Raw genomic sequence first — 26,973 nt, forward strand, 5'->3', positions numbered from 1 at the left:
CTTTTCCTTTATCTTTGCTTTTTAGTCATCTGGACTATCCATCATGTTGGTCCAGATGTTCCCAGATGATGAATCCTGCTGACATCCAGGTGAACAATTAATAAGAAAAAGACATCTTTGAGTGAAGAAGGATTTTAATTTTACGTTGTAATAAAACATACAACTGAGTAAGACCCATATTACCCAACATAAAACACACAGCTCCATGTCTGGCTAATCTAACAGGTGTTTGACCCTCAAGTTGAACTTTCTGTCTGTTTCTTCAGCCTAATTGAAGCTGACAGACATTTTTCCATTTTTAGCTCTCAGGTTCAAGCCGAGCCGGTTAATTGAGTTTGTCTTGCTCAGGTGCTCGTTGCCATCTGGCTTCGATTTGACACTTTTTCACCACTTTTCCCCAATCACAACATTTGACGCTGGTCCTCGGCTTCATCGTAGTATTATAATGAAGAGATGGTTGGAATAAAGTGACCATGTGACACACCTTTGTACCTCATTAAATGAAGCAGCTGACTTCATGTGGGTGGAGAATAAAGTGTGTTATGCAAGTTGCAGTTACACAGATAATGGTAATAATAATAATAATAATATTAATAATAATAATAAACCATTAATAAATGAGTCCATCATTTCTTTGGCTTCATATTTAGTTGATTAACTATCAGCTGCAGGCATTTTCAGACAGAGAGATAATACACTGCACGTCTCTAATCATTTTAATTCCCTAACTTAAAACTAAATGTAAGTCACACTGCTAAGTTTTATTACTTCCCAGTTCTACTCGAAACACTGATAATTGTATTTTTCTCCCACCCACAAGGATAATTCATTTGGCTCCCCTGAGAACAATTCTTAATATTTTGATATAGAGAAAGCCAACTTTCTTTTATCTTTGACATATTTCCTCTGAATTACCTTAATATTTGAAAGAATGGTTGCAAGGAAAATTAATTCGTGACTGATTTCACCATCAGTCGGACGATTTTAGGAGCTCATATGAGTGTTTACAGTAATTAAATAACAAAAACAGCTCATTGTTTTTTAGTCACTGTCAAAGTTCATCAGGGAAAAGAGATAAATTAATTGTGAGTCAACACAATTCCCTCTTCACTCCTCACATCTGACTAAATTAACAAACCAAATGAAAAACGGAAGAATCATTTTAAAATAAAAAGCTTGTTGTTCCAGTGTGAGTTTGCATGAATCTCAGATCCCTGCTAAATAAATCAGTGGGTTTATTGATCAACAACCTTATCAACCATCTGTAGATAAGGGTATATTGTAGGTAGGTAGTTATTACATCATGTCACATGGGACTTTACAAGACACTAAAATTCAATGCAGACAGATAACTGTGTCCTCTGTACCAAACTCTATGAATAACATCAGCCACACAAAATGATTCCTTTCTCAAACACTGCTGTGAGAGCTGAGTCTCCAAACTATGTGAACAGATTTCAAACATACACAATATGCACTTTTTATGATTGTTAGTTAAGTCAAAACTTCAATTTTTTCCTGTTTTCTGATCTTTATCTAAGTTTTGTTGTTGAAATTCTGACTTTTATCCCTGAATTCTGTTTTCTCAGCCAATTTTACGCTTAATTCAACATTCTCAACCTTAATCTAAACTACATGTAATCATTTGGCATTTATACTAAAATCATCCAGTTTCCACAGTCAACACTAACACCAAACCGTGAAATGTAATCCTCTGTTTCTCTCCTATCACACAGTAATAGTTTGGTTTGGAAACCTGCCTGTGCAGTTAAAGACACAGGTCAGCCACCTCACACAGCTCACGATGAAGATTACAGGACTCAAACATCACCCAGATCTCCAAACCCTACATGAGGAAAACATTTCTCCCCCCCCCCCACCTTCATATCCTTCACTGTGAGTATCAGCTCCTCCCTGCAGGCACAAACACACATAAACACTCCTCCATCCCTCAGTTCATTACAACCATAAACAAACATCACAGTGGTGAACAATAGCAAGTGTTAGTTGTTGTTGTTGTTATGATGATGATGATGATGATGATGATGATGATGATGATGATGATGATGATGATGATGATGATGGTGTACTGTTATGTATGGTGAATGTGGGAATATGCATTGAGAAGTGCAGTAGATGAGATTCTTCATTTTTTTTTTACCTTTTCATTTTTCTATTTATTGATTTTTTTAGCTCTCATCCCGAGTAATTTATTGATCGTTTTTATCTCAGCATTTAGCTCTGATATGTGGTAATGTTGGATGTAATTGTGCAGCAGTAGCACTGTGTATTCAAAGCAAATTTCCATTGGACGATAAAGATTTATTTTATTTTTGTCCCCAAACTCACCTTTAAAACAAAGAAAATGCAGGATTCATCCTTTTTTGCGAGACTAATGTGCTCATTATAAGTAGATAAATACATTTCTATAGTGTGTGTGTGTGTGTGCGTGCGTGCGTTTGTAAGTGCATGTGTGTGTGCGTGAGTGTACGTGTATGTGTGTGTGTGTGTGTGTGTGTGTGTGTGTGTGTGTGTGTGTGTCTTCCCTCCCCTTTACGCAGTCGTCTCTCCTCCGGAGCACCGAGGCGCACAGAGCAGCGACTCCGGAGCTCTCTCCAGGTTTTGAGCTTCCAGACTGTAAAAAAAAAAAAAAAAAAAAAAAATCCCGGTTTATTGTCTCTTTCACGGCTTCCTCTTTATTCTTCCTTTTCCTATTTGTTGGTTCCTCTCATGCCGCCGTTAAGGCACTGGATACGGGGCGCTTTGTGATCGACCAGGCAGCAGCTCGATGAATATGGCGTGTATCGGGGACGCAGACCCGTTCACTGCTGCGATACCTGCCACCAAAGTTGAACTCACGGTTTCTTGTCGGTGAGTACAAATTGCTGATAGAGATAGAGATACACAGAGCATGTTCATGTGTGCAGTATTATCTATTATAAATCTTGATTTATTTGACACCTTGACAAGGAATAAGTGACGGCTCCTAATCCTAACACGCTGGATGGATGTTTAGCGGAGAGTAAACGCACCAAATCCTTTCGCGCTCGTTTTTCTTGCAAAAACACAGTTTACTATCAGTGGTTTTAAACCCAAAATGCACAATTTTAATGTGCAGTTCTCACCTTGTATCGCTATAGTGGAAGATGCATGATGATATAGTGGTTTATGTGTGGAAATGGATGGAAATACGACTGGATTCTGTGCGTATGTTTGCAGCACTTCGCCTTTGGATGATCGCCAGACGGAGGTCAGAGTTGACATGCCTGGTCTTTACATCTGTGATCTGCTGTAATACTGCTGCTGTGGGACTTTACTACATGTTGATGTAGCTTATTAGACACTCACCCTGATTATGGATTATGAGGGAGCATTTTTTATAATAATTTCAGAGGATTTTTTGTGTCTGGTTCATGTTGTGGCAGCATCGTCTCTGACTGTAGCAGTGACAGAGAGGTTTACAGTAGATGGAGACAGAAAGTAAGGAAGGAGGAGGAGAGGAGTGGGGGATATAATCTGGATACTGCAACTGACTGATGAGACTCATAGAGACACATTTAATGATGTATTTCATTGAATTTATGTAGTGTGTTTAATCATCATCATTTCAGTGCATATCTTTCTCTATCTATCTATCTATCTATATATCTATCTATCTATCTATCTATCTATCTATCTATCTATCTATCTATCTATCTATGAGCTCACACTACAGCTCATAGACACTGATCACAGTAAACAATTTTGCAAATATATTGAGAACTTCTGCAGCTCTGGCTTCTTCAGTGTGAGGATTTGCTGCTTTTGTTTGTTGCATATGATACTTAACAGAATATATTTGGGTTTTAGAGACATTTGAAGACAGGATCTTTAGGAACTTGTGAGTTTTCTGACCAAATATTACTTGATTATTCTAAAAATAACTGACAGATTAATCAATAACAAAGATAATTGTTGGTTGCAGCCCCTTTTTTTATCTATCTATCTATCTATCTATCTATCTATCTATCTATCTATCTATCTATCTATCTATCTATCTATCTATCTATCTATCTATCTATCTATCTATCTATCTATAGCATCTTCTCATGCATAGAGATGAGCGGTGCAGCTTCTGTTTCGCATCATTGCAAACTAACCTTTTGGTTGGTCGACCAAAACAAGACTTTCGAAGATGATACATTTTCACATTTTTTTTTAGCATTTCATAGATTAAGTTATTAGTCAGTGAATAAAAATAATAACGGACACATTCATTGATAATGTAAATAGTTAGTTCCTTACATTTTCATACTAGTAAAACTTGATTAGTTGATTAATCTGCATCACATTTCATAAATGAATCATTATTTTAGTCATTTTTCAAGCAACAGTGCCAAACATATGTCATCTTCTCAAATGTAAAGATTTTCTGCTTTTTTGCTCTTCTTTGTTGAAACTTAAAGCTCAGTCTTGATCTGGAAACAGCCAAACCACAGAGTTCATATCATACTGTAGCTGCCCTTCTGGAACTTTTGATTGTATTAAACTTTAAGGACTAGTCCACTAAAACTTGAGACTGAAAAGCCATTCTTCACTCGTAGACAGAAATTTAAACGTAATAAAGCTTTGTGTTTGGAACTTATATCCTAAAGGGCAATTTGCACCGTTTTTATAGTTTCTTGACCAATCATAAATGGTAAATGGACTGTACTTATGTAACACCTCTAGCCACTCAAAGCACTTTTACACTACATGTCACATTTACTCATTCATACATTGATGGCAGAGGCTGCCATGCAAGATGCCAATCTGCTTATCAGGCGGAGTTTTTCTCATTCACACACTTTCTCATTCAATCATTCACGCACACACTCACACACTAATAGTACAGCCTTCGGGAGCAATTTGGGGTTCAATTTTCTTGCCCAAGGACACTTTGACATGGAGGAGCTCCGGATCGAACTGCTGATGGACGGATAACCTGCTCAACCTTCTTAGCCACAGCTGCCCCTAATCAATAATCCTCTGATCTGAGAAGCTACCACCATCAAATCTTCCTAAAAAATGACTAAAACAATATGATTATCAATATAGTTGCTGATTGGTTTCCTGTCGTCCAACTAAATGATTCTACTCTACTCTAATTCAACATTTTGTCTATAAAACATCAGAAAACACTGAGATTTTCACTGTCTCCCAGCTCTGTAGGGTAAGAGTTAGGTTATGGTTTGAGACATAATGAAAAGAAGCACACAAACTTTGGACAACAATATGTTTCCACTTCCAGCGACCTAAAATCACCCAGCTGCTGCAGGAAACCGACCTGTTGTTGCTGTTTTATGTTGATCAAAGATAAAAGCTTGATAATGGCTCGAGAGAAGAAATCAGACTAATGTAATGACGTCAATGATTTTAAGATCAGAGCCTGTGAAGATGTTTCCTCCAAAATGAGGAAACCAACATCGGGACAAAATAATTGTTCTTTTGAAATGATGTTATCCTATGATAAATGATGGTATCATGACAAAAAATCTCTTCTGTTAGGATGTATGATTCATCTCTTGTTTTCTTACAAAATGCTACTATTACACGTGCTAACATAGTGTATAAGCTGATATCCATGTTACTGTGTATCGTTAGCCGCACTAGGTTAAGGTTAGAGAAAGATTGTGTACTTAAAAGTTTTCATTGACTTGAAGCATGACATATTTATTCATATTTAACCTTAAAGTGCTTTTGTTACCTAAACCTGAAGAGATGCAGGATTCACGATGCGAACTCGGGTCTCTGGTGTCAAAGTCCTGCATTTTGCTCATTTTGGTGAACTGACCCTTTAAGATCATGGCTGCTTCTCATTGGGGATGACAAAATGACTCAGAAAGTGAGTTTTTAAAACTATCTGGCCAAATTATTATTTAAAGAGCAACTTTAAAGGGAACTTAATTGATCAAAATCAGTTTACTAGTCATGAGGAAGCTCTTCAGTGGCAAGTCGTAAATACGTTGTTATCTCGGGTTTGGAGGCTACCAGTTAAAACAGAAAGTCTACATTAACAATCGATTGTAAAGTTTGCAAGATGTTGCTGTTTACTGTGCGCAGGGATCGATAGTGGACATTTTGCAGATGCTTTAATCCAAAGTGATGTTATCTGGTAGTTCAAAACAACTCCAGTAAATTCCATAGAGGAAGTCCAAGTGTGGAGGTGCTCGCTGAAGAGCTGGGTCTTTTTTCCTCTTTTTTTAAAGACTGAGAGAGACTCTGCAGATCGAACAGTGTTGGTAACTCGATCCATCACCAGGGAACTTCAGAAGAGAAGATTCTGGCTAACAACTCAGGGCCCTGTTGTGTTGGTTGTACCAGGCACTGTTTATTGGCAGAGCGTATCGAGCAGGAGGTGTACATACACTTGAATGAGGGAATTCAAGTAGGCAAGGGATGTTTTAGTTGCTGATTTGTAAGCAAGTGTCAGAGTTTTGAATTTGATGTGGGCAGCAAATGGGAGCAAGTGGAGGGGTATTAATGGCGGGGTGAGATGTGCTGTTTTGGGCTGGTTAAACACCAGATGTGCTGCCGTGTTCTGGATCATCTGAAGAGGTTTGAACAGACTCTCGGGGAGGCCTGCCAGTAAGGGTTAGGGTTAGTTACAATAGTCGATGTGTGATTTTAGGAGCCTGAACAAGGAGATGTGCTGCATGCTCAGACATGTAGGATCTGATCTTCCATTTGTTATGCACTTATGTTTTACTCACACCTGCAGCCTTGTGGCACTTATGAAACATGGCACTGAATATTGAGGCACTTATTCTCAAAGGTTTCTCCTTCATCTGTGGCTTTGCTTGTACCTCATTTGTACGCCACTTTGGAGAAAAGCGTCTGCCAAATGAATAACTGTTTGTAAATTAATATAATGATCAAGACTACGGACTAAAGGTCAGGATATCTCAGCTTTTGCTGCACTGATTTTTACCATCCTTTTCACTCAATGGAGTGCAGTGAAAGCTGAAAATATAGTTTTTCCTGCACTCCAGCAGTGATGTAGAAGTGTTGCTGCTGGGAGCAGTCAGAGGTGATACAGAGGGAAACAAAGCTTTTCAGCCTGGTATTAACTGCTTGAACAGTCTCCTTAGTTTTTGATAACATTGCACGTGGGGTTATTTTGTTCTGGGTAAAATTAGTTTTAATGCACCTTTTACAGAATAAGTTGTGTGGTTTTTTTTTTTTCAAGTCTGTCTTCATACTATACTTTCACACTCATATCTTGGTCTCAGCTCCTATTCTCTGAACATGACTACACTGTAAGAGGAAACTCCACGGCTCTCGTTCTGCAGTGTGTGTCCAAAGTTCAGCTGAAGCTAATATGATGCTTTAGCAGTCTGAGTTGAGTGAATCAAGTCGATATCTTCCAAAATTTAAGTCTGTTTAAAACAAAATTCCCACTTTTTGTTTACCAGCTGCACTGGAAAGATACATTCAGGTCGTCACTTATAGATTTATTGCAAGCTTTTAACTCGCATGTCTGCTACGTATTTATTTACACTTACTAACTGTGTTCTTGCAGCCCATCTTCTGCTGAGACATGCAAACATGATACTTATGTCCAACTGGGTCCTATCTGGAAGGAAATCTTAGAAAAGCTTTTGCTTGTCGCTTGTTTCTGTCAGGACAGATCAACACAGACATGATCGATATTCCATAAGTTATCAGGCGCAGAGGTCGGAGCAAGTTGACGGGGTCTGGAGGACAACAGCTGGAGATCGGCATTGAGATGTATCAAAAAACTTGGGTTAGGGTTAAATATATATAAAAATATTTCTAGGGAAAACTACTCCAGCTATCAAATCTGCGAAAAATCCCCTTTGAAGTTTATCCTGAGCACGTCTCGTGGAAAAAGCTGGATAATGTCGTTTTACTACTCTTCGCTACCAGAACGTTTCCCTCTACCACAGCTGAGTGAGGAACTTAATTCTATGGAAACAAAAAGAGGGAATTTCATGCTAAACAGGCAGTCTGTGAATTTGGAAGATACCAACTCGATTTAGCTTATTCAAATGACTGAAGCTTAATTTTAGCTTCAGCTGAGCTTTGGAATGAAGGCTATAGATTTTCTTTCTCCTTTCTTTTTTTTCTTTCTTTCTTACAGTGTAACCACACTATGGGAGAATAGCTTCAGGGTCAGTATGGAGAGTAGGAATTATTGCTGCACACATATGAGTGTGTCAGTGTTGAGTTACGACATACTTGACAAAACTGAAACCTATATTTAAAGCTCTTTATTTCATTCACCACATAAGAAACTATGGGTGAAAACACAAGCTGAAGTGATTGGTAGTTTCCATGGGTTAATTGTTCAGTTTGATCATCTTCTATGAAACTCAGTTTTTAGCTGCTGTTGGCGTAGACACCATCAACGGCCTCGACGACACAAAATTCAGCAGCCCTGAGCTGGTGGGTGGTGTGATTTTCCCACTTTGGTGTCTCTGCATGTCGGCAGAGCTACTGAAGCATTCAGTCTGGATAGATCCCATCCTTCAGTAAAAGCCCTCCTTCACTCAATAAATCCAAACCATCGCTGGACTCATCACGTGTTTATTCAAGCAGAAGAAGTGACAGATTGATTAACTCAAGTCCAATATTGTGCATCAGTGAGAAGAAAATCCCAGTCTGCTGCAAAGGCACACACACAAGCCGTTTGACTGATGAGTGCCTATCACTTCTGATCACAGGACCTCGATGACACACTCACACATACACACACACAGACAGATGGAGTTTGTGCATAGATAGCATACAGCGAGGCAGGCAGGCCTTTAGAGCTGCAGAATCAAACGAGCCCTGCAGATATTTGGTCTTCCGAGAATGTTTGTGCACAAATACGCTGGTGTGGCTGTCATCTGATCTGAGCGCTCCGCAGCAGAGAGATGGCCGTGACCTTTGGGCACAAAAGGTACGAAGTGTATCCCGTCGAAGAATTGACGTGTTGTGATGTGGTTGTATTGAAGTCGGAACGCTGACCTGCTGAGAGGCCGGTCGATGTGTCACAGCCGATGTTGCACTTTCCACGAGGAAGGTGAAGAAAGAGACAGAAAGACTTGTTGGAGCAGAGGAGGAATCCGCCGGTATGCATGTTTCTTATGTTTGTCTTATGCTATGAGCTCACACATGCACAGCCAACAATACTGCAGTAATATGCAGCGTTATCAGACACACAAATGTATGCCCAATGAGGCAGGAGTTGATTGATTTAGCCCCACTGTTTGTAATCTGGAGATGATATAAAGTAGGGAGCCTGCAACTAATGATTACTGTCATTGTCCATTTATCATTTATTGTATGAAAGGTCCAAAGGTCAGCACTCAGAACTGCTCGTCTTGTTCAACCAACCATCCAAAACAAAAGCATTGAATTTGTAATTACATAAAACAGAGAAAAACAGCTAATCCTTGCATTTGAAAATGATTAGCCATGAATGTGAGTGCCATTTTTGCTTGATATATTACCTAAATGATTACTCTACGTCTGCAACTAATTATTATTTTTATTAGCTAATGATCTGCAGATTGTTTTCTAGATTAATTCCTGTCTATTAAATGCCAAAAAATGCCATTTTATTAGTAACAGTAAATTGAAAGATCCGAAAATCTACACATATGGTCTTTAATCTGTAGATTATGTTCTGTCTGGTCTGACCCACCTTTTCAATCATCATCCCAGGGTTTTATCCCACCTTATATTGAGTTTACCCATACAATGTTTAATAATGTGGAGGAGACACCGTCAGACTGCCATTAGTGCATCAGAGCAAACAGCATAAAACTAACATAACAAGTCAGTCTGAACCACAGGGGGCCCAGTGGGGGTCATGCTAATGAGTTTTTGAAGGAGTCATTTGGTCTAATTAAGGCACCAGCAAGGCGCCGTAGCTTCACCTGGTTACCTCAGAGAGCGGACGGGGCTCCATCACATTACTAACCACCTCACCTCCCGTCCCCCCTGTTGCTCCGATGCTTTCATCTTTTGCATAGCGGCTTCCAACCATCTCTGTGATTGCTGTGGACAGATCGGAGGACATCATGTTGATTAGCGTCCAGTGTTTGATGTCTTTCTACTGGGCACAATATGTGTTTCCGATGTGGACTCGAACTTCTTTAGCTTAAGAACTCAAGCAGTAAATGCATTTTAAATGTATTTGAAGTTGAGATTTACAATGATTTTTAGTTAGTGTGTATTTTTCTGCAGTCACAGTGGCTTGAGTTGTGTGATTGTGGAGACCAGTGCCAGCTCACCTCATGTTTCAGGTCAAAACTTTCACTCCGGTCGATTGATGATATTTTCACTGCAAACCAACAATGACATAAAACAACTGAGCAAATTTGCTGATACATGTTCTGCTTGGATCGTGCTGAAAGATACAGATCACAGCTATTAATAGCACAGCTTCAGTTTTCTCCAGAGGGAGATACACTGGGTATAAATACCCTAAATACTGGATCTCCTCATGTATTGAAGAGGGATGATGACATTAGACCTTTTTTGTAATTTTGTCTTACTTATTTGAGCTGTTTTAATGATTGATTATCATGTAGATTATCATATTTACATTTTTCTGTTAGGTTGATTATAAAACAGAGATGAGTCCTCTAGTTATTATCTGTCTCTCTCATATCTTTGATCGAGATTGGGTCCGCCTGGAATCCACACCTGGGTCTATATTTGGACCCTTTTGGTCACATGCTGAATATTATCTGATGAAGACGTGATGTTGAAAAGCCAGAGTTGATCTCAGTAAATTGAATTTGAGACAAAAATACAGTTTTAGCCCTTTCAAAATTTCAAATCCTTTGGCAGATAAGTTATATAAAATCTGTTGACTGATACTCTCATACAGTACTAATGTGTATAAAATATTGGACATAATATCTAGTTATTGTGCAGCCTTCAGATGACTGTCAGGACAATGGTCTGAATAGATAAATAAGAAACAAACAGTAGTGCAATGGTGCCACAGAGCATTAATTGTTGGTGGTCACAGTGGAGGATCTATACAGTAACATAGATGGATGAAGCCTCTTTGTTGTCGATTAATCATCAATTCTACCTTCATCAATTCAATAATTAGAGGTACAATAACTCTGTTGCCTCTGTTGTAAATGCCTCAGTGTTTCCCAGCAGTCGTTGATTATTATTCTAAATCTGTTCTCAAATGCCAATGTCGTGACTTTCTCTCTGTAAAGCAGGATTTCTTTAGTTCATTATGCACATCACTCTCACCACCGCGCATACAAACACACACTGACACTCTGAGGAAAATCATTAAGAGAGTGTCTGAGGTGCCTCTAAGTTGGATTGATCCGAGCTGCTCAGAGTTTTCTTTAGAGACCATTGACCTTATTGATCTGCTGTTACTCTCCCAGCAGGACGAGCTTGTGATGTTCATTACTGTGCCTTTGTTGGCATGGGGGGAAACCTCTTCATTAGCTGGTTTATACTACCATTGACAACATTGCTACTGTACTAACAGTAAGCAAACCTGAACATTGACCGGAGGGCTAAATGTCAAGCTTCTGGATTTGTGTGAGGTTACAGTACGCGATGGGAGAAACCGCCCACATTGCAATCTGAAGCTTTCTGACTTGCTGGGAAGGTTTTCTTGCTACTGGTGCTCCCGTGGAGCTCGGTTAGCGGAGGCTGACAGTAACGCTGTCGGGGTTAATGCTTCCAATCCCATCGAGGCCACACAGGTTAAAAATGTATGCACTCACATCCATCTTATAGCATGTATAAAAGATGGTAGGAGGAAGCGGAATGGTTGAAAATGGTTAAGGACGCTGCTGGCTCACAAAAGTTAGTGTAGAAAATGTTACTGAAATGATGATTTCTGTGGGGAATCTCCCGCTCACAGCTGGTAACTGTGTGGGTGTTTTTAAGCCTCTACAGCTCCATCCAAACAGGCATTTACACTGCAGTCACCTGACTACTTATCAATACTGCGAGGGCGTATACAGACTGAGCTTGATTGACAGCTCCTTCAACCCCTTGATTCGGTTGGGCTAGGCTGATTTTAGTTTGTTTTTCTCTTTTGATTCATCAGGATTTTTATTTAAATGATCTAACATCAATCCAGAGATCAGTCAGACTTTGCATTCGTGCCTTAACTCAGTAAATGTGCACTAAATGTTATTGGTATGCAGTGTTTAATTGTTAATAGTTCAGTCAGGCCTGCATGATGTGTAACGTCTATTTTGTGGGAAATGAAGTCATTACAGTGTGCATAAAAAGCTTATTTGAAGTTAAAAAGATCCAGATGATAGCTGGATATGTTTGCCATCTTTGTCAAAGCAGTAAAGTGTGTTGAGAACTGTCTTGACTCAGGATGATCAGCTGATTCTGGACGTCTTGTAGCAGATCTAGAAATTGCATCTACAAGAGGTCTTTAAAAACACTGATCCGACCTCTCGCTTCATGTTGGTTAACAGGATATTATCTCTAACTACGAGATGTGAAGCTGTGGAAGTCTACTCCTCAACAGTGTATGGACGTTACTGAAATGTGAAAAGAAAAGTTCCCAGAACAGATTAAGAAGCACTTTTTATGCAATATTAATATTCATGATGTCAGTGAATCAGGAACCAAATCAAAACTGAATTGAATTGGGAGATTAGTGGTGATAAGCCTTACTCTGGTTAGTTTTGCTGCACCTGTTATACTGTAGCAGGAAAGTTTGCTATTGTTATTAGTAGATAGAGTTTGGGTACATGAGGTAATTCCCTGCAGGCATAAGCCAAAGTAATTAAAGCACCAATGTGGGTGTGTGGGGCTTTGAGAGGATCATAGCAGTGATTTGGCACTACAGACTTTTTGTACTTCACTTTAGTTGATCAACTGAAAATGACAACGACTTTGTTAATCATCATTAATAAAGGAAAATAACTAATAATTGTTAGTTGCAGCTGCACTTTACCTAACAGTAACATGTTTCAATGTGTGTAGCAGTATTTCTGAACATGTTTTCCTAACTTGGCAGCCGCTGTTGTTCGATAATTTCCAAATGATCAGAAATGAATGTAAAGAAATGGCTAAAAGTCTACAACGGCATTCATAAAGGGTGAGCTTTTTGTGAGTTTATTTAATTTGCAGTGGAAGCTTTTAAAAAATGACGTTGTCTTTTAGGCCGTAATCTGTCTGTGGATCAATATCAATGCTATTTAGATGCCAATAATCATTTTTGCGATTTGGAAACAGACTTTTCTACCACTTAAGTTGCACATCACTCTCTCTGTTTGCTACAGTGTAAAAACAACAACAACAAAAACAGTTAAAATCTATAGAAAAATGTGTGCTATGCAAAGAAAATAACATGAAAGATATAAATGTACCATTAAATAAAGTGATTTCCTCTTGCCAGCACTTCTGCTCTCGTGATAAAATTCAGTTTAATCCTATTTTATGTGTGATTGCACATCTCCAAAGGCAAGTTCATTCAATGTTCCCTTCTTTAAAAAACACATCTTGGAGAATTTCATCTCAATTGCTCTCGCAGATGGAAGTCCCCCCCCCCCCCCCCCCCCCCCCCAGCCCCCCTCCTCCTCTGTGCTCCCCCTCTTCTTCCTTCCTCACATACAGGTATTTAAAGCTCCAGCTGCCATGTTTAGGTGGCTGTGATGTAACTGGTGGGATTTCAAATGTAATTCCGGTGTCGAGGAGGGACCGCTCTCGTAAATGTTTGATGAACGACGAGGCACTCTGCTCGGACTGCCCAGACGTTTCCCGGGCTGCCCGCGGTGGAAAGGGCTTTTTAAAGAGTCGCCCATCTATATCAGAGCCAGGTGGAAGCCCTCGAGTGCACATGAATCAGAGGGAGGTTACCATATCCATATAAGTGTGTGTGCACTTCTGCCTTTGAACCCACACACACACATACGGTTGCGTGCTGTCTTTCATACACTACTAAGTCTTTTCTTTTTCCCCCCCCTTTCCTTTCCCTCACTGCATCTTGTTCTCTGTCTCCACTCACACTCCTCTGGGAGCCGACAGGGTTACAGTATTGCTTTTTATCGGACATTTATCCCATTTGGCAGGTGAAGTCGCCCACTTCTCACTCCTACACAATCTCTCAGACTTTCCGCCAGTCATAAAACACAGCGCAGATATGTGACTAGGCCCGATTCCATCGCTCATTATCATTTATTTAAGGTCTCAAAGCCGGAGAAGGGCCGGTGGGTGTGCCCTGACGGCGAGGCAGCAGAGCGTGGTGTTTTACCATCTGGGCCTCGCTGGGATCAGCACAACACGAGTGCCTGATCTAGATACATCACTAGCCATCAACGGCTTGAAGACACTCGCTGCTTGTCATACAGGACAGGACGGGCGACAGAGTGCTCGCCCTGCAGCTAGCATGATAGCAGGAGCCTGTTTTTCCCGCTCTCCCTCCTTCGTCTCTGTCAGCAGAGCACAATATGCATTAAGTCTGATTATCACAGCTTAAAGTGATACCCGACTCAGAAACTACACCTCTGAGGCCTCCAGGGCGACTGCCAAAAGTTTGTTTCTGACTTCACAGAGCATTGCGGATGACAGCAGGTTAAATGAATGGCAGTTGCAATCAATTCTTCATTGTACAGTAGGAAAAAAAAGCCAATAGAAAGTAATGTATCAAGCCTCTAATTGATCCAGACACTCTTTTTGAGTATGATCCTGTGCAACCCTGTCTACTAAAAATGATGTTTATACAGTGAAAATGTTTTCCCAATCACGCTCTATACAAGCGTAGTAACTATGGATTCATTAATTGGTTAGTCTATAAAATGTCCATCACAAGTTCCAGTGAATGTGATGTCTTTAAACGTCTTATTTGATCAATTAATAAAGATATAAAACAGAAAAAAACTGCAAATCTTCACATTTAAGAAGCTGGAACCAGATACTGTTTGAACATTTTGACTTTATAGATAACCCGAGTGAGCAATCAATAAAAAATGTTATCACCTAGAAATCCCGAGATCATCTAATTGATTGACTAATTGTATCATAGCTACACCAGTGCTCTCATTGCCATGGAGACTTCTCATCGCCACAGGAAGAAATGAAAGTGTCAACAGGAAATAATGATTAACATGTCTTTGTGCATAAATTACGAACACATCAAGGTGTTTTTATTTAGCAGGCCTCTGTTCACGCTACATAGCCAATGGGGGCCTATTTGCATGAAAGTGGAGACTCATAATATATCGCACTGGGATCTGGAACAAAGCTGCTTCTGCTGCATCAATTTGGAAAATTGCCTTTAGTAATTTTCTATTGCAAGTCCTCTAACTTCAGGAATGTGCAGGCCTAAAATAAGGGAATATTCTTTTAATTATAAGCGACTGTCGATATGACATACAGGAGGTGGACACAAAAACAGACACAGTAACAAGAGCATCTGTGAAATCGAATTCAGTCCAACACAGTAGCAGCATTCAGCTCTTGTTGACATTTGAGACAGGCGATTGTAATTAAAATCTGTTTCGTGGCTATTGTTTCTGATTGTTTCCCATTATCAACCTTCTATAGAGGTAATTGGGCTTTAAGTCGGCGTAAGCTTTCTAATTTCAAATATCCTTTTTAATCCTGCATCACTAAACTACTTTCTTTAGACTTTTTTCTCTGGATTTTTTGAGTTTCTTCGCTCATATTATTTAGTCTTCATGGATTTGCTCTATGAAACCTTCATGAGGTTTTAACATAAGATTTGGCAGGAATACAAGCTGAGTGAGTGGAGTTCACCTGAGCCCCTTTTGCTGTAGTCGGACTCTCCCCACTCCTACTTGCTACTGTACCTCCTCATGAGACCTGCACACTAAATAAACAGCAGAGAGCAAAAACCCCACTGCTGCTGCTGACGTAACATCCTGGGTTTCCCCTTTCTGAGACCTAACTGCTCCTCGATTTCTTTCTTCCCGGGCCTCAGGCAGCTGTGACTTGTCGTCTCTGTGTGCATATTTAATTCCTTCTGAGCTGTTTAACTGTGGAGTACCTCAGCAGTGCTGAGCATCTGCTCTGCGATGGGACTCTTCGGTGCATTTATCCCTCCCAATGCAAAGAGCCAAGACTAGAGTGTCATGTAAATTTGATGGCAGCCTCCGCTGTTGTTGCTGGCACCCAGGGAGTGCAAAAAAGTGAAAAATAGGTCTTCTCTTCTGCTGTTTTCTCTGTATGTTTGAAATATAAATGGGCTCCACTTTCAACTTGATTTTATAGTCTGTTTAATGTTGCTGCCTCAATGACTGAACCAAATGGCTTTTGTTAATCAAGTCAAAGGAGGATTATGGGTGAAAAAGTTGTTGCGGTCGGTAACGGGGCTAATTAGGTGAAATTTAATGATGTAATAGTTTCACTTTCTTTGTTAAAGTGGGAGAGCTGTGCAATTAATCTGTATGTCAATTTGTTTTCCTGTTTTTCAGAAACCTGCTGGACAGAGACACGTTCTCCAAGTCTGATCCTAGTAAGCTTAACTCCTATCTCACACACACACACACACACACACACACAAACATGAACACACACTAGCTCTGGCACGACTAAAGCACACACACACACACAAACAAATACATACTGTATGCACACGTGGACATTAAGTTCTGCACACAAACAGATATATCCACAGACAAACATGCACCACAGGCAGATTTCAAACTGTGCACACACCAACTTGCATACACTACACATGGGCACGCCTACACACACACACACACACACAAACACACACACACTCTGCTTCGGCTGTGTGAATCAGTAGACATTTGCATATGTCAGGGGTTGTATTCGTCACTGTTCTCTGCTCCCAACGTGAGTGAGGGAAACCAGATCATCCTCACACACAAAGCAGTCACTTCCCTCCCACAGATGAAGACACACACACATGCACACATGCACACATGCACATTCGCACATACACACTCCTCGCTCCCTTGACAGCAGGGGTTGAATTTGGCAACTGGTCCAGTGGTTTTTAAAGGTCCCGTCTACAATCCAACCATAATTTCCCTCAATAGAAAAACGTTAAATGCTGCATTGGAGAGATTTAAACCTTTTTAAACCTGCAAACTGAGTTTTCAGTTCAGCGGTTTTGTGCCAAGCTAAACATGTAAACACTAAGGCTGGGTACCAAACCTCTTTTGATACAGACTGAAATGTGTCACAGAGTATTGGATGACTGTCAAGTACCTAATGTTGGCAATGAGTGTCCAGTCAGATTTGTAATCTTGTTGACTCAGCTTTGGATCAGTTAGTTTCTGATTCAAGCTAAAATGTTTGCTCATTTCAGATTTAGGCAAAGCTCATTTTAAACATTTCACTTTTGAGAAGTTTTTAGCATGTTTATATTCATTCCCAACTCAAAGTCCACTTACACAAGCTTTTTCAAAAGCTTTTATCTAGGGCTGCAACTAAGAATTATTTTCATTTTCACACTGTCAAACTCATGGTTTTATTGACCTTCATCAGGCATCTTCTTTAATTATCAGTTAATCGGCCAATTATTGTATTGATTAATAGATTAATTTGTGTGTGCTTAGGCTAAAAGTCCTGGAAAAAGCTAGTAAGTGGATGTCGAGTTGGGATTGTTTTGCCAGACTACTATTTCTGAGGTCAAGAATGAACTTTCATCCTAATTGGAAGTTTTGATATCAATTAGGACTGCAACTACCAATTATTTTTATTTTCTCAATTAATCATTTTGTCTATAAAATGCCAGAAAACTTAATCTTCCATCAAAAGATTCAAAATTCCAACGTGACATATTTAGTCCAATGTCCAAAACTCCAAAATATTCAGTTTACTATCATAGAAGACGAAGGAAAACAGAAAATATTCTCATATGAGAAGCTAAAATCAAATTTTTAGATAGTGAAGGCTTTTTAAATGCTTTACCCTCTTGAGTGCCTCAGAACTAGGATCCCCAAACTGAAGAGCACCAGAGGGATAACTCGGCTACCATCCATGTGTTTTTGACAGAGTATAAAAATTCTTGGTGATTGAATTTCTTACTCAAGTATTGAATTGGCAGGCAGAGGTATCGAAACATGAAACACATACTGAAAATATATCCACTCACACTGAAGCACACACGCACGCAGACAAGCTTGTAAAGTAGTTCCTTGGTGTTTTCATCTGTCGTGCCTGCTTTGTTTTCTGTAGCAGACTGTGACAGTCCTGTCGGATAAAAGCCCTCTAAAAATAAACATGAAGGGAGGAAAATACTTGTTCTCAGATATGTTGAAATGATGAAGTTGAAATCTATGTACTGTTTTTTTATCCTTTACTCTATCAGAGGAGGTTCGGTTATCACGCGCACAGTTTTTTCTAGTGTCACCTGTCCTCTTTTCTGAATCCCTTCTCACGTTGCCACCTGGGAGCTACCCAATGGACCCGGTGGTGTTTTTTTTTGTGTCAGTTGGTGCGTGTGTGTGTGTGTGTCCATAATTGGTCAACTCCCAGAATTGCGGATTGGACCTTTAAGTGTCAGATGGTGGGAGAGGAGGTGAGCATCCATGCCAGCCCCAACGTTTATGCAAGGAGGCACTTGTGCTGCGTCCATGTCTCTGCTCTGCTGACAGCACTGGCCCCAGTCACACAGCATTAGACCGCCTCAGCAGAGCTACACACACACACACACACACACAGACACACACACACACACTCACAAAAAAAAAAAAAAAGCGCACACATTCAGGGCCTCAGGCAGACTCACGTACCATATTCATATTAGCTTCTAAAGCTTGACAACAATCCAGTGTTTCTGTTTTCCTCATGTTTGTGTGTGCATATACAGTATGCGTGTGTATTCCAGCTGTTGTTGCTGTGGGGCTTAAACGTGGAGGCGCTTTGATCAGTGTGCTTCAGCAGATTGGAAAAGGGCATTAACAAAGTATACGCTCCGCCGGTATCGCCTACATACAAAACAGGGATGCTGGTTGGAGGTGCTTTTGTACTGCCGTCATCGTCATCATCATCAGCCTGATGAACAGAAGGGGTTGAAAGTGTGCGGGTACGGATGGCAAGGGTGCATCAGTATTTACTGACATGTGATTGATGTATTGCTTTTTCCCCTCCTGCATAATAACGCAGACACCATGTGTCATGCGATGCTTCATGGCAACATTAAAGGTTGACTGTATATTCAACCAGCTGAGCCCCAGTTTATTGCACATCACCCACAGTGTAATGTTGTATATAACATCCAGAGTGCCAAAACACTCACGCATCTTATCTTATCTTATCTTATCTTACCAAACACTATTTAATTAGGTTTCTTCTTTGTGTTTGTACTCAAAAATATTGTGACATTTTAAATACGACCATGAGTCAAGCTTTCAACAAACACAAGCTTTATTCAAAAAGATTAAATAAAAAATGTAATTCATCAGATATGCCTGCTGGTTCTGAAACCACAGATGTTTTTGTTTTGTTTTTTTCAGTTTTTTTTTAAACTCACAGTTACAACTTTTAATGAATCCATGATTAAGTCAACCGTGTCGCTTCATCAGTCGGTGGTAGCTCATACATTAACTCAAGCATAAATTTACAATTAATTAATGCTTTAATTAATGAAAATGCATGTCGCTTCAGTGGAAGGCGTTGCCTTCATAATCAGATGTCATAAGATCTGCTTGATTTAAAAAAAATAATTTTCATGTAGCTCAGGTAGTGGCTGCTGTGTCTGATTGCCCACGTGGGTTTTTGTATGGGTGTCCCTGCTGACAGGACCTTTATTTTAGAGTTTTTATGCTACATTTAAATAATTTCACCTTTTGGCTCCAATGAGTGTGTGGATAAAATGCAAATTACTGTCTTCATCAAGTTCATCTTTTTTTTTTCCCCCCCACACTAACAACACACTATTTAGACTTTCACATAGTATTCCCTCTAAAGTGCTGCTGAACAGTAAATGCTGCCAGCCAGGATGCAAATGTAATTTTAGTGTCTTGAAAATCAATACATACCCCCCAAAGTGTCTCCTGCAAAGGTGCTTGAATGTTAAGACGGGGGAATTTTCACTGCTCATATTACCACCACTACTATTATTATTACGACAGGGAGATATGATTGGTTGTTACATCTAGAAAATTGATTAACGATATGCTTTATGGCTATACCTGCAAGGTCCTGGTGAGTCCTGGCAGGTGTAACTTCACTTGAACTGGGTGCTTTTAGTTGATGAAACAACTATTATCACTATTTCTTGGCCAGGCACTGTTTTTTCTCTTTTTTCGTAATATGTTTATTGTTATTTTCTTATTTTCTTCCCTCAAGACAAATATAGTGACGCAGTAACAATACAACATTTTGACCAAAGATATATACATTATACCTAGTATACGCTCACACACATACATGCACACATACACACAACATACATATATATATATAAATATATCTCCCTTTACAATTTCTTTTTCAGGCAAAGCCAATATTTCAATCTGTAACAATGTTCGTGTATGGTTCCCAAAGCTGAATAAAGTCCTTCCACTTGCCCTTAGCGATATAAGTTAGTCTCTCTGGCCCGATACAGGTAGATAACTCCTTTATCCACATTCCCATTAATAAAGCGTCCATACTCTTCCAGCATAATGCAATAGTCCTCCTGGCTTGAAGAAGTCCAAAGTCCAGAAGTTTAGTTTGTTTCAAGGTTTGTACAAAGTCTTTTGGATATATTCCATGCACACAGAGTTTGGCATTTAAAGGAACTTTGGTGTTAAACACCTCTGACAAACATTTTACAACCATCCTTCCAGAAGTATTGGCTTTTTGGACAATCCCACAGACAGTGAAATAGAGTACCTTTCTCATCCAAACATTTAATGCAAACATCCAGATTATTAGCAGGCCAGACACTGTTACATCCCTGAAATCTGAAATCAGCTGCTTTCCTGACGACGTCTCAGTGACAAGAGAACTCCAGGGGCCAAATGTGTAAAGCTCTGTGTAGATGCATGACTAAAATCTGTCAGAAATATGTTATACATATTCATTTCATCAGATTTATAAAGTGGAGTGTTCGTTAAAAAAAATATAATTATTGCAAGTTAGTTCTCACCTTATATTTCATCTCAACCTTATCACATCACCTTTAGAAAAATGTGTGACCCTGGTCTGAAGAATGCATTCTCACTGCATATTTTGTGTTTATAAATAACACTTTAAATGCAAGAAATGGCGTATGCATGGTGTTTGTGCATCTGGACCCACACAGTTACTACATCCAGCCAAGTAGTCGTGCAGCACATAACCCGACTATACTGGTGACACCAATAACAGATAACATGTTAATTAGGGAGCTTTAGCAATGCTCCTTGGTGGATTTTGTTATCTATCTACAGAGCCAGGTGTTTCCAGTCTTTATGCTTTAAGCTAAGCTCACTCAGTGTTGGCTGTAGCTTCATTGCATCAGGGATGAGAGCAAATATTGTTATCCTACACAGTCTTAACAAGAGGAGTTTGCTACTACTTTGCAGCACACACAACTTCTTTCTTGTGCCTTTTTTCATCCCTCCTCTTTCTCAGTTTGCCTCTGAATACAATTACTACAAATGGTGTGCAGGCATGTGTTTAGTGCTAAATGACACATGGGTAAAGATGGACACACACTGGTTTTTACAGGAACTGAGCCTGCAATCATCTGCTTATAAAGTAGTCTCTGAAACCACTGAGCTACACAACAAGCTCACCATCCATACTGTGAGTCCCCAGGGGTGATCTACCAGCCAGACAGGCAGACAGGCAGGCAGACCATCTTAGTGGTTACTCTTACATATGAGCACTCAACACAAGCACACAAGCTCACAGGCTCTAGTCTGCTTTATTTCCCCCTTTTTTTTGGTCTGAAGGACAGACAGAGTTTGCTGTTGTGGACCTTTAGAGTTAGCGATTGTTGTTGCTCAGGTGGAATGGGTTGGAAAGAGGTTAATCTGCCTTCCTCGTGAAGTGTGTTTTAAAGATGGACCCCAAAGGATGGTGATCAAACTGTGGATGTATAAAGAGAACTGGATACAGCGTCCGAGGTGGGGGCCCCTTTCATTCCTATTAAAGTTGCTCAGTGGTGCATGAAACGAGAAAAGTTTGACTTCCTACACATAGCTTCTGGGGCCCATAGAGCAAAGCACACTTGTGACTACTTCTGGTTAAACCCTAAAACTATTCAATGGTGTTGCTCTTCTAGACTTTCCAAATGTTATTGGACCGAATGGATCAAATTCTGACATTGAATTGAGACATTTTGAAAAAGAAATAGAAATAAAAATAGAAAGCAGGGGAGTGTGATGTTCAAAAAATGTATCTGCTAATTTGCAGATGTCTCTTTCACAATGTAAGTCTATGGGGGAAAGTCTTTTGGGGCCCAATAGCATCACATGGCATTGTAAATGACACAGTTTGGCCTCAGTGTCAAATTGGCCTCAAAGCCTGGCGCGGTTCCTGGGGGCTTGGCTCAAACACCAACAATACAAACTCAGAGGTGTCAAAGTCTGAATGAAGTTATAAAGAGTGTGAAGATCATTTATTCATTTTAATGAGGTGAAAATATGCAATTACTCCAAACTAACCAACATTTTTTGGGTGAAATTCAAGATATTATTGTGAAATATTTAAAATATACCCAGTTTATAATTATTAAACACCACATTTATGCTATATTTGCTTATTTTACTATTCAATCTAAATGGTTTGACTGCTATAACATTACTGTATTGGCAAGCTAACTATAATCTCTACATAAGAACGTATACATTGAGAAATATGTTTCAGAGTAAGTAGTATTTATTTAAACGGAGGAGAAACAATGCAATTAAGCTAACGTTAACCCAACCAACATGATTTGGTCATTCAGTCATTCAGTCAGATTTGGCCATCCAGTTTAAATCATTATTAAATCATTAATAGCCTTTTTAGCTCCTTAAATTAGTAAACTAGCTGAACCATAAATTAATAAGCTAATATTAATGCTAGCTTTGTCAATTGGTTCAGTTAGCTATATAGCGCTAACTCTTACTTCTGCAGTTAATGGATTAATTAGTAAGAAATAACTATGAATGTATGTATTTTACCCTTTATTAACAAAAAATACATGTCCTGTTTAAATGTATCTCCCTTTAAAGAGGCTAAATTTGAACTTAATCCCGCATTGATTTTGTTTATTTACTAATCTAGCAGATATGCTAACAGCAGTTTTGATTTAAAGATGTGTTTCCGGCCAATTGAAGAATTTAAGACTGACATTCACTCTCCATATAGCTCTGTTTTTGGTTTCAACCAACTCTTGAGAGAAATATGTGACGCTTTAGCTGCTAAATGCTCCACAGTGTTTTTACCAGCTAGTATCTGACGGTGTTTTCTACGGTACTGGGCAGGTAGTGCCTCAATAAATACTACAGTGGGTTTTTAGAGCTTTATAGCTAAAAACAGCTGCTGGTTGTGACTAAAAAATGCAATTAGTGCATTGAGAGTTACACGCTGTAAAACAAAGACAATGAGCTGAAAGGTCTTTGTTCTCTGGGTTAATTGCTATGAGCTATCCCTTTTACATTATAGTCATTTTATCCATTAATGATATAAAAACATTGCTTAGAGCCAGGTAGTGCAACCAATTTACCAAACAAGCCACCTAAAAAATATCCAAAATATAAATTCTGTTGCCTGTAATGACTGTAATTGACAATAACCTGTTGTTAAATCATGCAAGTTTAATTCATTTTAACTATAAATTAGTCACAGTAACGCATTGTTAATGTTTTACATCAGCGTTTCCACCATTCTACTATTCACTCTTTCATTACGATCACATTTTATCAGTTAAAACAGATTTCTAAGTGTCTTGTCCCGAGGGCTTTTGGAGTTGTGAGTCGCTGCCATGTGAGAGATGTGTGTGAGTACAGTAAAGGCTGCTCCAATGTAAATGAAATGTCATTTTAGTGCCAGCTGATTGCCCCTCAATGTTCTCACTAGTAGTCCATCATTCAAAAACACTGCAAGACTTCCATAGACGGAGACGCATGAATGTCAACTAGGAAGACTTTCTGATGCACCCCCACCCCATCTCCCTCAGCCACCCACACACACACAAACACTCACTAAGCGCCATTACCATCATCCCCCTTCCTCCCTCCCTCCTCTCCCTCTTTCTGAAATATCATCATGCTGCAAGGCAAAGTTCTAGTGACATTTAATTAGGGAGTTTTCCTCTCATGTTGGGGTCCAAGGAAAGAACACACTCTCAGCGTTGTTTGTTCACTGTTAAATACTACTCCAATCAATCTAACCTTCTCCTGTTTTTCTCCCCCTTCCCCCCCTACTTGTTTTTAATTCAACAGTTTGTGTGCTGTACACTCAAGGAATAGCCAACAGGGAATGGAGAGAGGTGAGTGCAAGGATGAGGTGGTGGTGGTGGTGGTGGGGAAATGATGTATTTATAACCCTGTCAATGCTTCCAAGGATCTTGCAATTCAGCATTTAATGTTGAAAGGAAGGAATCTTTTTAAAAGGCTGCCCTATGAGCCTGTTTACAGTATGTGTTATTATATGATGATGGGTTTTTTTTGAGGGGGCATCAGACATGTTAGGTTAAGCTTGTTGGACAAATGTGTTCAGTTTGAGTTCATCACATCTAACCCAGTTCACTCTTGTTGTTCTGTTTACTTGTTCACATGCCAGACATTTCTTTTCAGGAAATGTTTCTTTATAATGTTTCAGGGCAGAAGTAGTTTTAGTGTATGATGCCATCATCATCATCATCATCATCCTCATCATGTCAGTTCACAGCAAGCACGATCCAGCCCAGGACTCGACTTGTCCAAATGATTTAAATTGTATTGCATTCGTTGTATATCTTTGTGAGGGTCTGTCCTGGTTGGTAACATTATCTTTGGTGTAATCTTCAAGTTTCTTTTGGGTCAGGGTCCCATTTCACAAAAGCCATTTCTGACCACATGACTGATTTACAGATATATATTTAATTCACGTTGAGTTCGGGCAGGTTTACCATAAGTTAATTGACAAATGATCACTTGAAAATTGCAAACCATATCAGCCCATTGAAGCTGTAATGTTCATTTATAGAAAATAAAATGTTGGATGGATGTAACATTGAGAGAAAAGGTTGCTATATAGTCAAACAAAATCAGTAAAGTTTTGTCTTAAAAAAGGTAATGTTGTTATCTACATCTACAAATATCTACAAAAACACTTATCCTCTGTACTGTGGCTGTTTGAGGATATTACCAGACTCAGATCTTCATCATCAGTCTTGGTTTAAATTACATTAGTTAAATCTGTCAGGTCGATTTAGGATCAGCTCTGCTGCTGTTAGCATGCTAACATAACAGTGGTTAGCATCATAACACGCTATTAGAGGTTAAGCATTATATTAAGCATTTAAAGTTTAGCAAATTATTAACATTAGCAACTTTCATAAAGGTTGTATTTTTTAAGGAGTGAGTCACTCAGTATATAATAAGGTGAATGTTGATGCCAGTCAGTAATTATCACTACGACCTGACCGATACTGGGTTTTTGGGGCCGATACCAAAAAAATATATACAGAATATGTATAAGGTATAAAGAGTATGTATATGTATAAAACATTGTTTTTGCAATGTGGTTATCATGCACTTGTGATAAAGATATGTGATGATATTTTACAGCTTAACTATAAACACAGTGCACTGAAACAGTAAACTACAGATACAAAAACCCCCAAAAAACATATGTATGTATATATTAAACTAGAATTAAGAAAAATGATCAAATATACATAAAACACTGCCTATATAACTTTAAAAGAAATAATGGTTCATATTGGACAACATATATGCCGATACTGATATATCTGTGATAAGCCAATATCGGCTAATAATATACTGACTCATATATCAGTCCAACTCTAATTATCACCTGTCTTGATCTTTCTTTCAGTTTGGCAGGACAGAAGTCATAGACAACACCCTCAACCCTGACTTTGTCCGCAAATTCATGGTGGACTATTTCTTTGAAGAGAGGCAGAATCTACGCTTTGACCTGTGAGTTAACAATTGATTTATGCATGTTGGTTTGTGTGTGTGTGTGTGTGTGTGTGTGTGTGTGTGTGTGTGTGTGTGTGTGTGTGCGTGTGCATGTGTGTGTGTGTGCGTGTGTGTTGTGCAGGCGTGGGTGAGAGTGCTGCTCTGTGGGGAGCAAAGTTGAGTTAAGACTGAAATATTCATGACCTGTGCAGGGGGAGATGTAGGTCTTCTCCCTTTTAAATAAAAGACAAGTTTCCATGCCACTTTTTCAACAGCATTCCCATTTGATTTCATCCTATTCATACAATGCTTTGTGACAAAATAGGGCCAGATGCACACAGTGAATCATGCAGATGATCAATTTTCAGTATTGGACATTCATCACCACGGCATCATTTAAAAAGACACATTTCTTCTCACAGTAGTGTAACGTAATCATCAAGCTAACAATATGAAAATAGACTGGCAGCATTTAATCCATTTTCAGTGATAAAGACCCTGAATTCCTGTCTCAGTCACTTTTATTACACATTTGCAAAAAATAAATAAATAAATTTGGTTTTCAACATTGTATTTTTTTTTAATGCTTAAGCATCTTAGCGTGTTAAGCAGTGCAAAAGAAGCCCTTATGAAAGAAACCAATGACCTCCTTTCAGCAGCAGATGCAGGAGATTGCTCGCTCTTAATCCTTTTAGACCTAAGTGCGGCATTTTACAGTTGATCATACAATTTTAATTGACTGCCTTAAGCACTGGGTGGGTATCTTTGGGTCAGTGCAGAGTTAACTCAGATGTTACCACTCAAGTAGAACCTGCTTTGTTAAAACAAACGAGTCCTGGACTACCAGCAGACAATAAGCACTGCTGAGGTCCCTCTGAACTCATGTTAGGCCCCATCATGTCCTCCCCTCTCATGTCTTTTATTCTTTAGTATCAATTATAAACACAATATGCAATAATATTCA

The 26,973-nt window shown here is 39.3% G+C and overlaps 1 protein-coding gene across 1 annotated transcript in view; it reads left to right on the forward strand.

Moving 5' to 3' along the window:
* Nucleotides 1-500: 500 nt before the first annotated feature.
* LOC133981608 (copine-8-like) overlaps nucleotides 501-26,973 on the forward strand; it is a 70,250-nt gene continuing 43,777 nt past the window's right edge. Inside the window, exons 1-5 of the mRNA XM_062420384.1 lie at nucleotides 501-523; nucleotides 2,785-2,871; nucleotides 16,422-16,462; nucleotides 24,324-24,370; nucleotides 25,924-26,027. Coding sequence (XP_062276368.1) covers nucleotides 501-523; nucleotides 2,785-2,871; nucleotides 16,422-16,462; nucleotides 24,324-24,370; nucleotides 25,924-26,027 — 302 coding nt within the window. The remainder of the gene's footprint in view (nucleotides 524-2,784; nucleotides 2,872-16,421; nucleotides 16,463-24,323; nucleotides 24,371-25,923; nucleotides 26,028-26,973) is intronic.

This window comes from Scomber scombrus, chromosome 6 (genome assembly GCF_963691925.1).
Source record: "Scomber scombrus chromosome 6, fScoSco1.1, whole genome shotgun sequence".
In the NCBI taxonomy this organism is placed as follows: Eukaryota; Metazoa; Chordata; class Actinopteri; order Scombriformes; family Scombridae; genus Scomber; species Scomber scombrus.